Source organism: Ursus maritimus (genome assembly GCF_017311325.1).
Source record: "Ursus maritimus isolate PB19 chromosome X unlocalized genomic scaffold, ASM1731132v1 scaffold_X1, whole genome shotgun sequence".
Taxonomy (NCBI): domain Eukaryota; kingdom Metazoa; phylum Chordata; class Mammalia; order Carnivora; family Ursidae; genus Ursus; species Ursus maritimus.
In genome coordinates this window covers 80,970,891-80,986,852 of record NW_024423319.1, presented here as the reverse complement: position 1 = coordinate 80,986,852, position 15,962 = coordinate 80,970,891, and the positions used below count along the sequence as shown (strand labels likewise).

At 37.7% G+C, this 15,962-nt stretch overlaps 1 protein-coding gene across 1 annotated transcript; it reads left to right on the top strand.

The window, feature by feature from the left end:
- The first annotated feature begins 228 nt into the window (after positions 1-228).
- On the top strand, positions 229-1,638 carry LOC103662134 (putative elongation factor 1-alpha-like 3). Its single transcript, XM_008689818.2, is given in 1 exon segment — positions 229-1,638. A coding segment is annotated over 1 exon segment (1,374 nt). The 5' UTR covers positions 229-249; the 3' UTR covers positions 1,624-1,638.
- The last annotated feature ends 14,324 nt before the right edge of the window (positions 1,639-15,962 follow it).

Sequence of the window (15,962 nt, the reverse complement as noted above, 5' to 3'; positions counted from 1 at the left end):
TTTCCCTTTAATATCAGGGATAAAAGAGTGTTCCTGCACTTGTCACTTCTATTCAACATTGTACTGGAAGTTATAGCCTGAGGAATTAGGCAAGTAAAAAAAAATGACATCCAAATTGAAAAGAAAAAATTTAAACTATCTCTATTCACAGACATCATGATCTTATACATAAAAAATCCTGATGGCTTTTTCACAATGGGTTTGCTGCCAGAACACAGGTGTGAAAACCACCGCTCAACCTAAACCAAAATGGTAAAGGAAAAGATTCACATCAACATCGTCATCGTGGGACACATAGATTCGGGCAAGTCTACCAGTATTGGTCATCTGATCTACAAATGTGGTGGGATCAACAAAAGAACTATTGAGAAATTCGAGAAGGAGGCTGCTGAGATGGGAAAGGGCTCCTTCAAGTATGCCTGGGTCTTGGATAAACTAAAAGCTGAACATGAACGTGGTATCACCATCGATATTTCCCTGTGGAAATTTGAGACCAGCAAGTATTATGTGACCATCATTGATGCCCCAGGACACAGAGACTTTATCAAAAACGTGATCACAGGCACATCTCAGGCTGACTGTGCTGTCCTGATTGTTGCTGGGGGTGTTGGTGAATTTGAAGCAGGTATCTCCAAGAATGGGCAGACCCGTGAGCATGCCTTTCTGGCTTACACACTGGGTGTAAAACAACTAATTGTTGGTGTTAACAAAATGGATTCCACTGAGCCACCCTACAGCCAGAAGAGATACGAGGAAATTGTTAAGGAAGTCGGCACCTACATTAAGAAAATTGGCTACAACCCCGACACAGTAGCATTTGTGCCAGTTGCTGGTTGGAATGGTGACAAGTGCTAACGTGCCTCGGTTCGAGGATGGAAATTCACCCATAAAGATGGGAACGCCAGTGGAACCACACTGCTTGAAGCTCTGGATTGCATTCTGCCACCAACTCGTCCTACTGAGAAGCCCTTGTGTCTGCCTCTCCAGGATGTCTATAAAATTGGTGGTATTGGTGCTGTCCCTGTGGGCCGAGTGGAGACTGGTGTTCTTAAACCTGGCATGGTGGTCACCTTTGCTCCAGTCAATGTTACAACAGAAGTAAAGTCTGTTGAAATGCACCATGAAGCTTTGAGTGAGGCTCCTCCTGGGGACAAGGTGGGGTTCAGTGTCAGGAACATATCTGTCAAAGATGTTCGTCATGGCAATGTGGCTGATGAGAGCAAAAATGACCCACCAATGGAAGCAGCTAGCTTCATGGCTCAGGTGATTATCCTGAACCATCCAGGCCAAATCAGTGCTGGATATGCACCTGTGCTGGATTGTCACATAGCTCACATTGTTTGCAAGTTTGCTGAGCTGAAGGAGAAGATAGATCATCATTCTGGAAAAAAGCTGGAAGATGGCCCCAAGTTCTTGAAGTCTGGTGATGCTGCCATCATTGATATGGTTCCTGGCAAGCCTATGTGTGTTGAGAGCTTCTCTGACTATCCTCCTCTGGGCCGTTCTGCTGTTCGTGACATGAGACAGACGGTTGCTGTGGGTGTCATCAAAGCAGTGGACAAGAAGGTAGCTGGAGCTGGCAAGGTCATCAAGTCTGCCCAGAAAGCTCAGAAGGCTAAATGAATATCGTCCCCAATACCTGCCACCCCAGTCTTAATCAGCGGTGGAAGAACAGTCTCAGAACTATTTGTGTCAATTGGCCATTTAACTTTAATAGTAAGAGACTGGCTAATGATAACAATGCATCATAAAACCTTCAGGAGGAAAGGAAAATGTTTTGTGTACCATTTGTTTTTTCATGTGTGTGCAGTTTTAAGTTATTAGTTTTTAAAATCAGTACTTTTTAATGGAAAAAACTTGACCAAAAATCTGTCACAGAATTTTGAGAGCCATTAAAACACAAAAGTTTAATGAGAAAAAAAAATCCTGATGAATACATGTACACACACACACTATTCGAGTTAATTAAAATATGTAGTGAAGCTGTAAGATACAAAATCAATACATAATCATCAGTTGTAGTTTTCTACCCCAGCAATGACAACCAAATAAGAAATGAAGAAAAAAAATAATTCCATTTATGATGACATTATAAGGAATGGAATACTTAGGGATAAATTAACAAAAAAGACTTATAGTACTGGTAACAGAAAATTACAAACATTGATAAAAGAAATTAGAGAAGGGGCGCCTGGGTGGTGCAGTCATTAAGCGTCTGCCTTTGGCTTAGGGAGTGATCCCGGCGTTCTGGGATCGAGCCCCACATTAGGCTCCTCCACTGGGAGCCTGCTTCTTCCTTTCCCACTCCCCCTGCTTGTGTTCCCTCTCTCGCTGGCTGTGTCTCTCTGTCAAATAAATAAATAAAATCTTTAAAAAAAAGAAATTAGAGAAGACAAAAAAAATGGAGAGCAATATTGTGTTAATAGATTGGAAGACTTTGTATTGTCAAAATGGCAATATTCCTGAAAATGATTGACGGATATGAGGTAGTACCTATTACCTCTTTTGAAGAAATGGAAAATCTCAACCTAAAATTTATATATAATTGCAAGGGACCTTAAATAAAATATTGAAAAAGAAAAATCAGGTAGATGGATACACAATTCCCAATTTCAAAACTTAGTATAAAACTTCAGGAATCAAAACAGTGTGAACTGGTGTAAGGATAGACATATAGATTAATGGAGTTGAATGGAGGGTTCAGAAATAAACCCATACATACATCTATGGTCAATTGATTTCTGACAAGGGCACCAAAAGCATGCAATTGGGAAAGAATTGTCTTTTTTAAAAAATATGTTGAAAAAACTGGATATCCATATGCAAAAGAATGTAGTTGGATCCTTCTTCTATATACAAAAATTAATTAAAAATGGATCAAATTCATAAATACAAGACCCCAAACTATAAAAGTATTAGAAGAATATTTAGAAGTAAGTCTTCATGACTTTGGATTTGGCAATAGTTTTTTAGATATTTCACCAAGAGTATAAGGAATAAAAGAAAAAAATACATTGGGCTTCATCAAAATTAAAAACTTTTGTGCATTAAGAGACACTATCAAGAGAATAAAAAAACCCTCCTGGAATGGAAAAGAATATTTGCAAATCATAGTTTTGACATGTGTCTAGTATCCAGAATATATAAAAAGTCTTACAACTGAATTACAAAAGATAATCCAATTAAACGGCAGGCAAAGAGCTCAATAGACATTTCTCTGAGGTAGACATAAAAATGACTAGTAAGTCCGTGAAAAGATGTTTGACATCACTGCTATAAACTGAATGTTTATATCCCCCCTAAATTCATATGTTGAAACCTAACCCCCAATGTAACTATGCTTGGAGGCTGGACCTTTAGGAGGTGATTAAGTCACAAGGGTAGACCTTCATGAATGGAATTCTTGCCCTTATAATAGAGGCCCCAGAGAGCTCCCTCATCTCTTCCACTATGTGAGGTTACAGTAAGAAGTTGACCATTTATGAGGGAGGAAGGAAGCTCTCACCAGACACTGAATCTGCCAGCATCTTGATCTTAGACTTTCTATCCTCCAGAGCTGTCAGAAATAAATTTGTTTTTTTATAAGCCACTCAGTCTATGGAATTCTGTTTTAGCAGCTTAAACGGATGAAGACAATCATTAATCATTAGGAAAATACAAATCAAACTGCAATGAGATATCACTTCACACCTACTGGGGTGGCTATAATATAAAAAATGGAAAATATTAAGTTTGAAAAGGATATGGGGAAATTAGAACACTTATACATTGCTGGTGGGAATATAAAATGGTTCAGCTGTTTTGGAAAACAGTTTGGAGTTTCCTCAATAAGTTCAATATAGAATTATCATATAACCCAGCAATTTCACTCCTGGTTTTATATCCAAAATAATTGAAAATAGATGTTCAAGGGAAAATCTGTACACAAATGTTCATACCAGCACTATGCACAACAGGAAATCAACTGATGAATGAATAAACAAAATGTGATATATCCATACAATAGGATATTACTCAACCATAAAAATGAAGTATGGATACTTTCTACAACATGGATAAACCTTAAAAGCATTCTGCTAATTGAAAGAAGTCAGGCATGGAAGGCCAGATAGTGTATGATTCCATTTGTACAAAATATCAAGAAAAGGTATATTTATAGAGACAGAAACTATATTAGTGGTTACCAGAGACTAGGGGAAAAAGACAATGTAGAATGTAATTGGTATAGGGTTTCCTTTTGGGGTGATGAAAATGTTCTGGAACAAGATAGAGTTGATGGTTGTACAACCTTTTGAATGTAGTAAATGCCACTGACTTGTATACTTTATAATAGTTAAAATGGTAAATTCTATGTTATTTGTATGTTACCACAACAAGAAAAGAAAAAAACCCAATGTATTGTTTTGGTCAGTAGTCCCAAACTTGATGAACCTTGCTCTAGGGAATTAAAAACATATACTTAACTTTCATAGTCTACCTAAAAGTAATATTTTACCACTCTATTTGGGATGTTGAAACTGTTACTTAATAGGTACATTTACCTTGCCTTCTTCATGCTGTAATTATTTTATATATTACATCTACATATATTGAAAATCCATCAAACATTTTTATAATTTTTGCTATCAACTATAATTTTTAAAAACTCAAGAGGACAAAAATAATCTATTATATTTACCCAGATGTTTATTGTTGCTTTTGTTCTTCCTTCATTTCTGCTGTTCCACATTTCCTTTTGGTTAAATTTTCTTCCTGTCTAAAAAACCTCTTTTTACTATTCTTTTTTTTTTTTTTAAAGATTTTATTTATTTACTCGACAGAGAGAGACAGCCAGCGAGAGAGGGAACACAGCAGGGGGAGTGGGAGAGGAAGAAGCAGGCTCCCAGCGGAGGAGCCTGATGTGGGACTCGATCCCCGATCGCCAGGATCACGCCCTGAGCCGAAGGCAGACGCTTTAACGACTGCGCTACCCAGGCGCCCCTCTTTTTACTATTCTTTTAAGGCATTATCTGCTGGGTATAAATACTCTTAGATTTACTTTATCTGGGAATGTCTTTATTTTACTCTTTGCCCACTGAACAGTATTTTCACTGGATGTAGAATTTGGAATTGACAGATCTTTTCTTTCTGTACTTGAAAAATTTTGCCACTTCTTTCTGCCTGCCATGGTTTCTAGTGAGAAATCTAATGTCATTTGAATCGTTTTACACATTATATATAATAGGTATATTTTCTATGGCTATTTTCAAGATTTTTTCTTTGTCTTTTTTTTTGGCAATTTCATTAGGATGTTTCCTGGCATGAATTTCTTTTGGTTTATCTTAGTTTGGATTCACTTAGCTTCTTAAATTGGTAGGTTTATATCTCTGCCAAACTTGGGAAATTCTGTGCCACTATTTCTTCAAATACTTTTTTTTAGCAGCACATTCCTTTTTTTTAACAGTACATTCCTCTTTCTTACCTCTGATGATGCAAATATTTTACCATTTGTTATTGATCCACAAGTCCCTAAAGCTATGTTAGCTATTTTTCAATTTTTCTCTGTTTTCCAGAATGGATAATTTCTATTGATTGATCTTAAAGTTCACGGACTCTCTCCTCTGTCATCTCCATTCTGCTATTGCATCCATCCAGTTATGCTTTCTTAAAATTTCTGTTGTTGCGAATTTCAGTTCTAAAATTTCCATTTGAGTGAGGTTTTTTAATTAATTTCAATTAGCCAACATATAGTAGTACATCATTAGTTTTTGATGTAGTATTCAATGAGTGGGTTTTTGAAACAGCTTCTATACCTTTGTTAAGTGTATTAGTTATTGCTATGTAACAAATTACCACAACACAAACTTAGTGACTTAAAGGAACACAAACTTACTATCTTACATATTCTGTCAATCAGAAGTTGGCACAGCTTAGCTAGATCCTTGCTTCAGTTTTAATTGAGGTATTGGCCAGGGCTCTGTTCTCACTTGGAGCTTGACTGGTAATGGGTTTGCTTCTAAGTTCACTTAGGTTGTTAGAATGTGCTTCCTTTTGTCTGCAAGACTGAGAGCCTTTGATTCTTAGTGGTTGTCAGTTGGAAAACATGCTTGGCTCCTGGAGGCCACCTGAAGTTCCTTACTACATGGTTCTCTTACAATATGGAAACTTGCTTCTTCAAAAGGAAGAAAGAGAGCAAATGGGTTAACAAGATGGAGTTTTGTATAATATAGCATAATCACAAGGAGTTACGACCTTGAGAATTTGTGTTTTAACATTTGTTACAAGAATGTTCAAAATTGCTTATTCAAGCCTTTTTATAATAGCTGTATTGGTATGATGATTCCAACATTCTGTCATCTTTGTTTTCATGTCTGTTTATTTCCCATGCAACTTGAAATTTTTATGGTTTTTCATATGCCTAATAATTTTGGATTTTGTCCTGTCATTTTAAATATTTTGCTATGAGACTACAGGCCTCTTCTAAATTCTATGAAGAATGTTGACATTTTGTTTTAGCAAGCAATTGACCTGATTAACTTCTGGCCCCAAGTTGCAATCTGCCTCTGTCGGTTGTATTTCCAATAGCAGTTAAGCTTTCAAAGGCTTTGTAGTGTTATTTGAATCCATCCTGTGGTTGTATCACTCAGTGGCCAGTCTGGGTCCTAGGCAGTGGTCTATCAGTTACTTCAGGTCTCAAAATCTTTGGTAGGCTAATTAAAATCAGACCCATGCATGTACAGCTCAAATGAGAGCCCTGAATTCATAAACTAATTTATAGAGCACTTTCCCAAGGTCCTTCCTCTCTGCAACTTTCCCAAGACTTTCTGTTTCCCTATGTCTCCCTTTTTTGGTCCTCTAGCCAGCAACTTGGTAGTTACCTTTGTTTGTCATTCTCTGTCATAAACTTTTGTAACTGGGCCCATCTCCTGGCTCAGGAAATGGAAGACAAATCTTTAAAAAAAAAAAAAAGGGGGCGCCTGGGTGGCACAGCGGTTAAGCGTCTGCCTTCGGCTCAGGGCGTGATCCCGGCGTTATGGGATCGAGCCCCACATCAGGCTCCTCCGCTATGAGCCTGCTTCTTCCTCTCCCACTCCCCCTGCTTGTGTTTCCTCTCTCGCTGGCTGTCTCTATCTCTGTCAAATAAATAAATAAAATCTTTAAAAAAAAAAAAAGGAAATGGAAGACAGAGAGAGAAAAAAGTTAACTCAGATTCACCCTACCCTCTTGGAACTACAACTCCAACAAATGCATATGTTCCCTTCCCTCCGAGTTTTGGCTCTTGAGGTTTTGCCATTTCTACCACAGGATTTCCTGGGGTTTGGGGCATGAGAAGAACAACAGAAAAAGCAGATAGCAGATAAAAAGCTCTGTACTCCCTCTGAGAACTAGGAGTTACTTTTTCTGATCCCTGAGACAGTACTAGAGGAGTTCTGGAGCTGTCTATGTCACCGTACCCACTTCTGTGTTTTCGCCTATGTTGGGTTCAAACTAGGAGATAACAAAGGAAAAAGAAAAGTTTAAAATATGGTAAACTCACTGTTGATAAGGTGGTGATTCTACTTCTAGTGTTCTTTACTTCTGCTGTTTACTTTTCAGAGACCTCAAATACCTGCCCCTATATTCAGTCTGGTTCTGTAGTTGTATTCAGTGAGACAGACAGGGTAAAACATGCTCACTCCATGTCACCCAGGACCAGAACTCCTGCAATATATATTTTACTTCTCTCTTTGCATCTACTCTAGCCATTCTTACAAAACATTCTCTATGCATCAACTAGAATGGTCCTTAAAATCCTCAATAAGATTATATCACTCCCTTGCTTCAACCCCCCTGAGGTGGCTTCCCATTTTACTTAAAACCAACTCCTTATGATGACCTACAAAACCCTACATAATCTGACCCCTGCATCTTTATCCCAATTAATACCATACCCCTCACTCACACTATCCCAGTCGCATGCATTTTCTTTCAGTTCTTAGCGCATGGAAAACTCAGTTCCTCTTCAGAGATTTTCATTTGTTCTGTCATTCTGGGGTGCTTTTTCAAGATCTTTGCATGACTGAACACTTTCATTTTAGGTCTCAGCTCAAATTCTATCCCCTCAGATATTCCTTATAGACCACTTAATCTAAAGTAGCCTAACCCTTTGCAACACTTCTATTATTTTCAGAATGCTACAGCTTCTTAGAAATATCGAATCCATGTATTTGTTCACTTATTTTCCTTTTCCTACTGAAATTTCAGTTCTTGGAGGGCAGAAAGTTCTCTGAGTCTTTCTTGTCATTGCTGTATTCTCAGTGTTCCCAGAATAGCAGTTTACACATAGTAGATTCTAAAAATATATTCATTCAGTGAATATCTTTCCAATCTTACTTCTATGTACACATTTTATAACCATAAACCTTATTTAAAATAAAAGCTATGTTTAGTGGGTTTAATATTCTGTTTCATTAATTGTATTTCAACAATATCACCTCAAGAGCTCCTTCACTACACTGGGTGTTTTGGTGTGAAGTAGCTATTCCTCTGGTGTCTGATTTGCTCTATGCTAGCATTATAATTTTGTCTTCATTCATCTTGTCATTTTCTCATCCTTTTATTTCTTTTAAGATTTTAGATGTCTTTTCTTTTTTTAATGTTTTTTTATTATATTATGTTAGTCACCATACAGTACATCCCTGGTTTCTGATGTAAAGTTCGATGATTCATTAGCTGCGTATAATACCCAGTGCACCATGCAATACGTGCCCTCCTTACTACCCATCACCAGCCTATCCCATTCCCCCACTCCCCTCCCTCTGAGGCCCTCAGTTTGTTTCTCAGAGTCCATAGTCTCTCATGCTTCATTCCCACTTCTTTTTTTTTGCAGAAGATTTCTTTTTTTAATATTTTAATGTTTTTTATTATATTAGTCACCATACAGTACATCCCTGGTTTTTGATGTAAAGTTCCATGATTCATTAGTAGTGTATAACACCCAGTGCACCATGCAATACGAGCCCTCCTTACTACCCATCACCAGTCTATCCCATTCCCCCACCCCCCTCCCCTCTGAAGCCCTCAGTTTGTTCCTCATAGTCCATAGTCTCTCATGCTTCATTCCCCCTTCTGATCACCCCCCTTTCTTTATCCCTTTCTTCCCCCACTGATCTTCCTAGTTCTTATGTTCCATAGATGAGAGAAATCCTATGATAATTGTCTTTCTGTGCTTGACTTATTTCACTTAGCATTATCTCCTCCATTAGATGTCTTTTCATTAAACATTCCTTCACTGCAATCATCTTGTTTATTAGATTACTTGATTATTTTCATTCCTACCCTTCAACAGTATAAGCTTCAGAAGTGCTGGTTTGTTCACTGCTGTATCCCTATTTTCCAGAACAGCCACCCTGTAAATGTTTGTTGAAGGAGTACATCATATTTAATTTCTTCAATTGTCTCATTTGTAAAACAGGGATGATGATACCTATGTCATTGAATATTTGGGAGAATAGTAGAGCTGTATTATTATGTGGATGCAGGAGGGCATATAAAATGCCAACACTAGCTAAAAGTCTGGGTGTTGTACATCAGCTTCCACAGCAATGCTATTTCAAGTCTGTGCTTCAGCAAAATTTGCAAACTCTAACCTGAACTTGAACATTGGCATTGCACTTATATAGTTAAAACTGAATGTTAAATCCAAAAGTGTCAAGTTTCAACTCCATAGGAACACAAGGAATTCCCTAAAGGAATTTTATTTGATGGGAAATAGGAGTAAAATAGATTATGAAACACCTCATTTCTAAAGTCAAAGAATTGCATAACTTAGACTTGATGTAGTGGGCAAAGGGAACAAGTTTAAATTTCTGAGTAGGCGGACAGTGTTATAAAAATGGTGTTTGCATGTGAGTGTATTTTTCATGGCAAGGGGATACTCCAACTGTTCCATACTGTTGTTTTTGGTGGTGCTTTTTGTCTGGTAAATAGGAAAAGTAGGTAAGTTCTTTGTGGGGCCTTCAGTATTGGCAAAAGCTTCCCTGCAGCAGTGTTTGAAGGGGATGGAAGAGAGTAGCTATGAGAGATGTTTTTGTAGTTATGTTTGTTTGCAAATTTAGAATATTTTGCTATGTTTCTTGATCTACAAAATGGCAACAATTTAAAAGTAGTATTTGTTCTAAGTTCCCTCCCCTTTGCATATATTCCTTCTGCTTGGCTAGCTCTTTAGTTTTTACTCAATAATTACCTTTCTCAGTATGCTGCAGAGAGCTTGAAAAGTACTGATGTCTCATTCAGTGATTCATCCTATTTATTGCCTAATTTAGAAGGACAGTGAAAGCACTCATAATTACTCTGTGATTTTCCACATTGACAGCTTAGCTAAGATATGGCAAGTCCCAAAGTAATTCAAAGTGCTTTCAAGTTCTCTGCAGCCTGGCAGAGTGCGTGCCTAGAAAGAGAGAACATTACAGGGACCTGACCTTAACACTAGCCTGTCCAACAGTCTCTCCTGTCATTCTTCTCCCAAGATAAGGGCTATAAAGAAACTTCCTTTATCTTCTGCCTCCACCTGAGTTGGTTTGTCAGTAAGATGACCATCTTAAGTCTAAGGTCTAGACTTTACACAATGATATGCTTTGGAGGCATCCCTGAAAGACCTCCTGCCTCCAAATCTCTCCATCACTCTCTTGCCATACTGCCTAAATATTACAATTTTATAAATTAATTCCTGTATGACATTATCAAGAATATATGCTAAAATTATTTTTGATAAGGATAAAAGTAAAATCCTAGAAACCATCCTTGCCAGTTTTTTCTTAGTCCATCTTCATCACAATTCTTTCCAAATCTTAAACAAGTTACAATTTAATTAAAAGAAATTCCTTCCTTTTGATTCATGCCTTTTGCTTCTACAGGACTCTTCTTTTGAAATGCAAATTCTGTATAAGTGGGAAGTTAAGTCATTTGAAGCCATGGATATATTGGGATGTATTCATGTGCAGTGAACAGAACACGGGCTTGGAGTCCCACATATCTGGGTTCAAATATCTGCTCTACTATTTATTAACTGGGTGGCTTTGGGCAAGTCCCTTTAACTCTTTGAGGTTTAGTTTGCTGAGCATAGTGTTACTTAATTCATAGGGTTTGGGTGAGGAGAGGGAAAGAAAAGGGGGTGTCAGTTTATGTGGGTAATATAGAGCTATTGGGTGGGCAGCTTTGGAGACTCCAGAATTTTTCTGCATGAGGTTGGTCATGGGGTAAAACAGAAGGGAGTAGGCATAAGCAAGGAGACCTGCTTGTCTTATTTTAAAATGACCATCATACTGTTTTTACTCATGTGATATGTTTATTGGGAATAGCTGATGCCGATATGGAAGAGAGGGGTTAACCCTCTCCAAGGTTTCTATAGGTGCTGCCATTAGAATCAAGAACAGGCCAATATCAAAAGAGGTCTTGAATACAAACTTACGACTTCAATCTATTGTAGAGGGCTCTACCTAGGAAGCTGCTGGTGCTGGTGCTGCCAACAACAAAAACACTAGTAAAACAGGTAACATTTTTATAGTGCTTATTATTTGCAAAATACTGTTTTAAGCACTTTATGTATATTGAATTTTATCCTCACAAATCCCCTAATATGTAGATACAATTGTTATCGCCATTTTATAGATGAAGAAACTGTTAAATGACAGAGATATGACAAATGTAGGAAATCTCTTATTTTTAGGTCATTTAGAGGCAGAACTCTGATCTCTTTCTTTGCTTCTAGCCTCAATAGTAGCCCTTCCAGGGACAGAGACAACATGGTTCAATACAACAGTTACTATATTTTATTTATTTATTTACTTACTTATTTATTTATAGATTTTAATTATTTATTTGAGAGAGAGAGAGCACGTGCAGGGGCGGGGGAGAGAGAGTGGGAGAGGGAGAAGCAGACTCCCTGCTGAGCAGGGAGCCCAATGCAGGACTCAATCTCAGGACCCTGGGATCATGACCTGAGCCGAAGGGAGATGCTTCACCGACTGAGCCACCCAGGCACCCCATGTATTTTAAATCTGATTGAGTCACTGAGTCTGGAGGTTCCTGTTCTAATAAGCAGTTTGGTGAGAAAGGTAGCTGACTTTGTCTTTGAGTATCAAACTTATGTTGACCTAAAACTGTCCATTCCTCCATACATACAATTGTTAATTTTATGTGTTAACTTGGCTATATTGTGGTGCCCAATTGTCTGTTGAACACTAGTCTAAATGTTGTTTTGAAGGTATTTTGTAGATGTGATTAATATTTACAATCAGTTGACTTTAAGTAAAAGAAATTACCCTCGATAATATGTGTGGACCTGATCCAATCCTTAAGAGCAAAAACTGAGGTTTCTGGGGAAAAAGAAATTCTGCCTCAACACTGTAACATAAAAATCTTGCCTGAGTTTCCAACCTGTCTGCCTATAGATTTCGGATTTGCCAGCTCCCACAATCACATGAGCCAATTCCTTAAAATAAATTTCTTTATTTATATATTTCTTACTGCTTCTGTTTCTCTGGAGAATCCTGACTAATACACACTCCAGACTGTGGTCTGCTCTCTTTGACAGTGACTTCTTATTGTAGTTGTAGGAAAATGAGCATGCTCCCCCTCCCACCAATGCCTGATTAATATCTGTACAAGCTATGGACTCTCCTGGAATTTTAGTTCCTCTTCTGTCAAATGGACATGTTGATCCCTATATTGAAGACTGATATTCAGAATATTTAACAACTGGTATGGCATGGGCTCTAGCCAATCAGAGTATATACTGGTCAAAAACCAACTAGTCATCCATGCTGATTAAAAATCAGCCCTGACTCATGGTTCAGATCCACTATTTGTGAGCACTTACTAAAAATGCATATTCTTAAATTAAAAAAATAAAAATTCATATTCTTATTTCAAGTCAGTAGTTCTCAGTGGATTGTAGGAATCTGTGTTTTTAACAAGTTCTCCAAGGATTATGATTATCAGGCAAGCTTGGGAAATGCAAAATAATGATCTAGTATAATGGTAGTTTCTTGATGCATTTTAACCATCAATTTTTTTTGAAGTTGAAGATATCTTTTTAATTATATGGCAAAACATCTCGAAAGAGGCATTTGATCCACAGTGGTGGATCACAGCAAAAGTGCATTGAATGAATGAACTCATTCGGTTGTCACCACTATTTTTTTTCATTATGATAAGTTAGTCACCATATACTACATCAATAGCTTTTGATGTAGTGTTCCATAATTCATTATTTGCAAGTAACACCAAGTGCCGGTTACAACACGTGCCCTCCTTAATTCCCATCACTGCGCTACCCCACCCTGTACCCCCTCCCCTCTAAAACCCTCAGATTGTTTCCCAGAGTCCATAGTCTCTCATGGTTTGTCTCCCCCTCTGATTTTCCCCCTTCAGTTTTCCCTTCCTTCTGCTAATGTCCTCCATGCTATTCCTTATGTTCCACATATGAGTGAAACCATTTGATAATTGTCTTTCTCTGCCTGACTTATTTCACTTAGCATAATCCCCTCCAGTTCCATCCATGTTGCTGCAAATGTTGTGTAATCCTTCTTTCTGATGGCTGAGTAATATTCCATTTTATATATGGACCACATCTTCTTTATCCATTTTGTCTGTTGATGGGCATCTTGGCTCCTTCCACAGTTTGGCTATTGTGGACATTGCTGCTATGAACATTGGGGTGCATGTGCCCCTTCTTTTCACCACATCTGTATCTTTGGGATAAATACCCAGTAGTGCAATTGCTTTAACCATCAATTCTTACCATCAAAATCCTTGGGGAAAAAAGTGTGAGTTGATGGGTTTTTCCATCTCTGGAACAATAAGAACAAACTTCTAACTGATGATACATTCAGATTTGAGAAAATATGTGAGGATTTCAAGCACTATTTAATTGTTAACTCTAGCTTGTGGGAAGAGGGAATTTTCTCATAATAAGGAGAAGAAATAGGAGATAACATAACCTTAGCCAGTGGCTTCTGATGCTTCAATCTAGAAGTTCAGAAACATGAGTTCTGTCTGACTCTCTTAAAAATTAGGTATGTGACTGTATACAAGACCCTAAATCTCTCTGAACTTCCATTTGTTTGTTCAGAAACTGGAGATAATATTTGCCCAATTTTCCTCATAAGATTTTGTGATAATTAAGTGGAATCAGAAAAAAAGGGCACTTAGAGATTCAACTCTAGGCCCAACTCCCTCATTGTACAGATAAGGAAACCGAGGCTCCAAGAGAAGAAGAATATTGTCCATAGTCTCTAAACCATCCACAGTGAGAATTAGGATGTCACTTCTATGAGTGAAATTATAATGTCATAATGCTGTTACAGGAAAATTCTGTTTGAAGTCAGTCAAACCCAGGCTTGAATCCCCGTTCTTGCACTTACCTCTTGACTTTAGATAAGTTACTTCATTTATATGTGCCTCAATTTCTTCATTTGTAAAACGGGTGGGAAAAACCTGTACCTACCTCATAGGGTTGTGTTGAGCAGTTAGATGGATATGAAGGTTGTGGAAGACAGTAATGTCTCCGTAATGCCAGTGTTTTTCCTAGTGCCGTTTCTCTTCTTACTATTACATTATGACACAGTTTCCAGATCTCACGGAGTCCCTGTGTTTCCTTGTGACAGACAACATGGCAAGTGTTAGAGAGGGGTGGCAACATATGGTTGGGGCATTAGCCTTTTTCCAGACTAATCACTATTTTTCTACAAAGAATGGACCTGTGCTCAGGTTTCTAATTATGTGCTAAGTCATGAAAAGTCTTCTGGGATCTAGATGAGTCATCACAAAAAATATCAGAATAACAATATTTATAGGTCCATGGGTCCATTCCCACGAAAAAGAGGGTCTGTTTTCCAAAGATGGCTTTCAAAGCTCCTATGATACATTTGCTCTCAGCCTAGCCTCAAGTTCAAACTGTCATGTTAAATAGAAAAATGATTGTTCCCTCCTTTAGCTAAGTTTATCTTTTTAAGACATGGACATTGCATACAAACTAAGGCACTGAATGTGAGCCACAGCACTATAGGTGAAAGACCCAATTGCTACCTCCAGAATCATGTGCTTCTGATTCTAGTTGAAGGTCCATTTGGCCAGTACAAAGTTGGAAGAAAATCTTGCTACAATTCCTCGTTCAAAAACCAAGGTTCATGTACTTGTTCTCCCAGGTTTCTTGAGATGTAATTGACTCATAATCTTGTGTAAGTTTAAAGTGTACAACATGATGATTTGATGCACATATATACTGCAAAATGATTGCCACAGTAAGGTTAGTTAACACATCCATCACTATTAAGGAGGGCATATATTGCATGGAGCACTGGGTGTTATACACAAACAATGAATCATGGAACACGACATCAAAAGCTAATGACGTACTGTATGGTGACTAACATAACATAATAATAATAAAAAAACACATCCATCACTTCAAAACTTTGGGAGGGTGGTTGAGTATGTTTAAGATCTATTTGCTTAGCAACTTTCAAGTAAATAATAGAGTAATGTTAACTATAGTCACCTGCTGTATATTAGATGCCCAGAACTTATTCATCTTCTAATTGGAAGTGTATACCCCTTGACTAACATCTATCCATTTCCTCCACCCCCAGCCGCTAGCAATCACCATTCTACGTCCTGTTTGATGAGCTCAGCTTTGTTTTAGATTTCCTTTGACTAGCTAACCTCTAGGAATTGAGCCTAATAAAATTATTTAAAATTCATTTATTTGAGAAGTATGTAATGAGCATCTAGGATTCTTGGACATCAGTGAATGAATAAGCCAAAGGATTTTGCCCTTATAAATTAACCTCAAAGTGGGAAGAACCATAATAAACAATGAACATAACTGCATACACTAGATAGTATGCATACATGGTGATAAGAACTTAAGGGGGGAAAAAGTAGAGTGAGTCCTTGCATGTAGGTATTTCCATGTCGTGGTACAACAAAAGAAAAAAAAA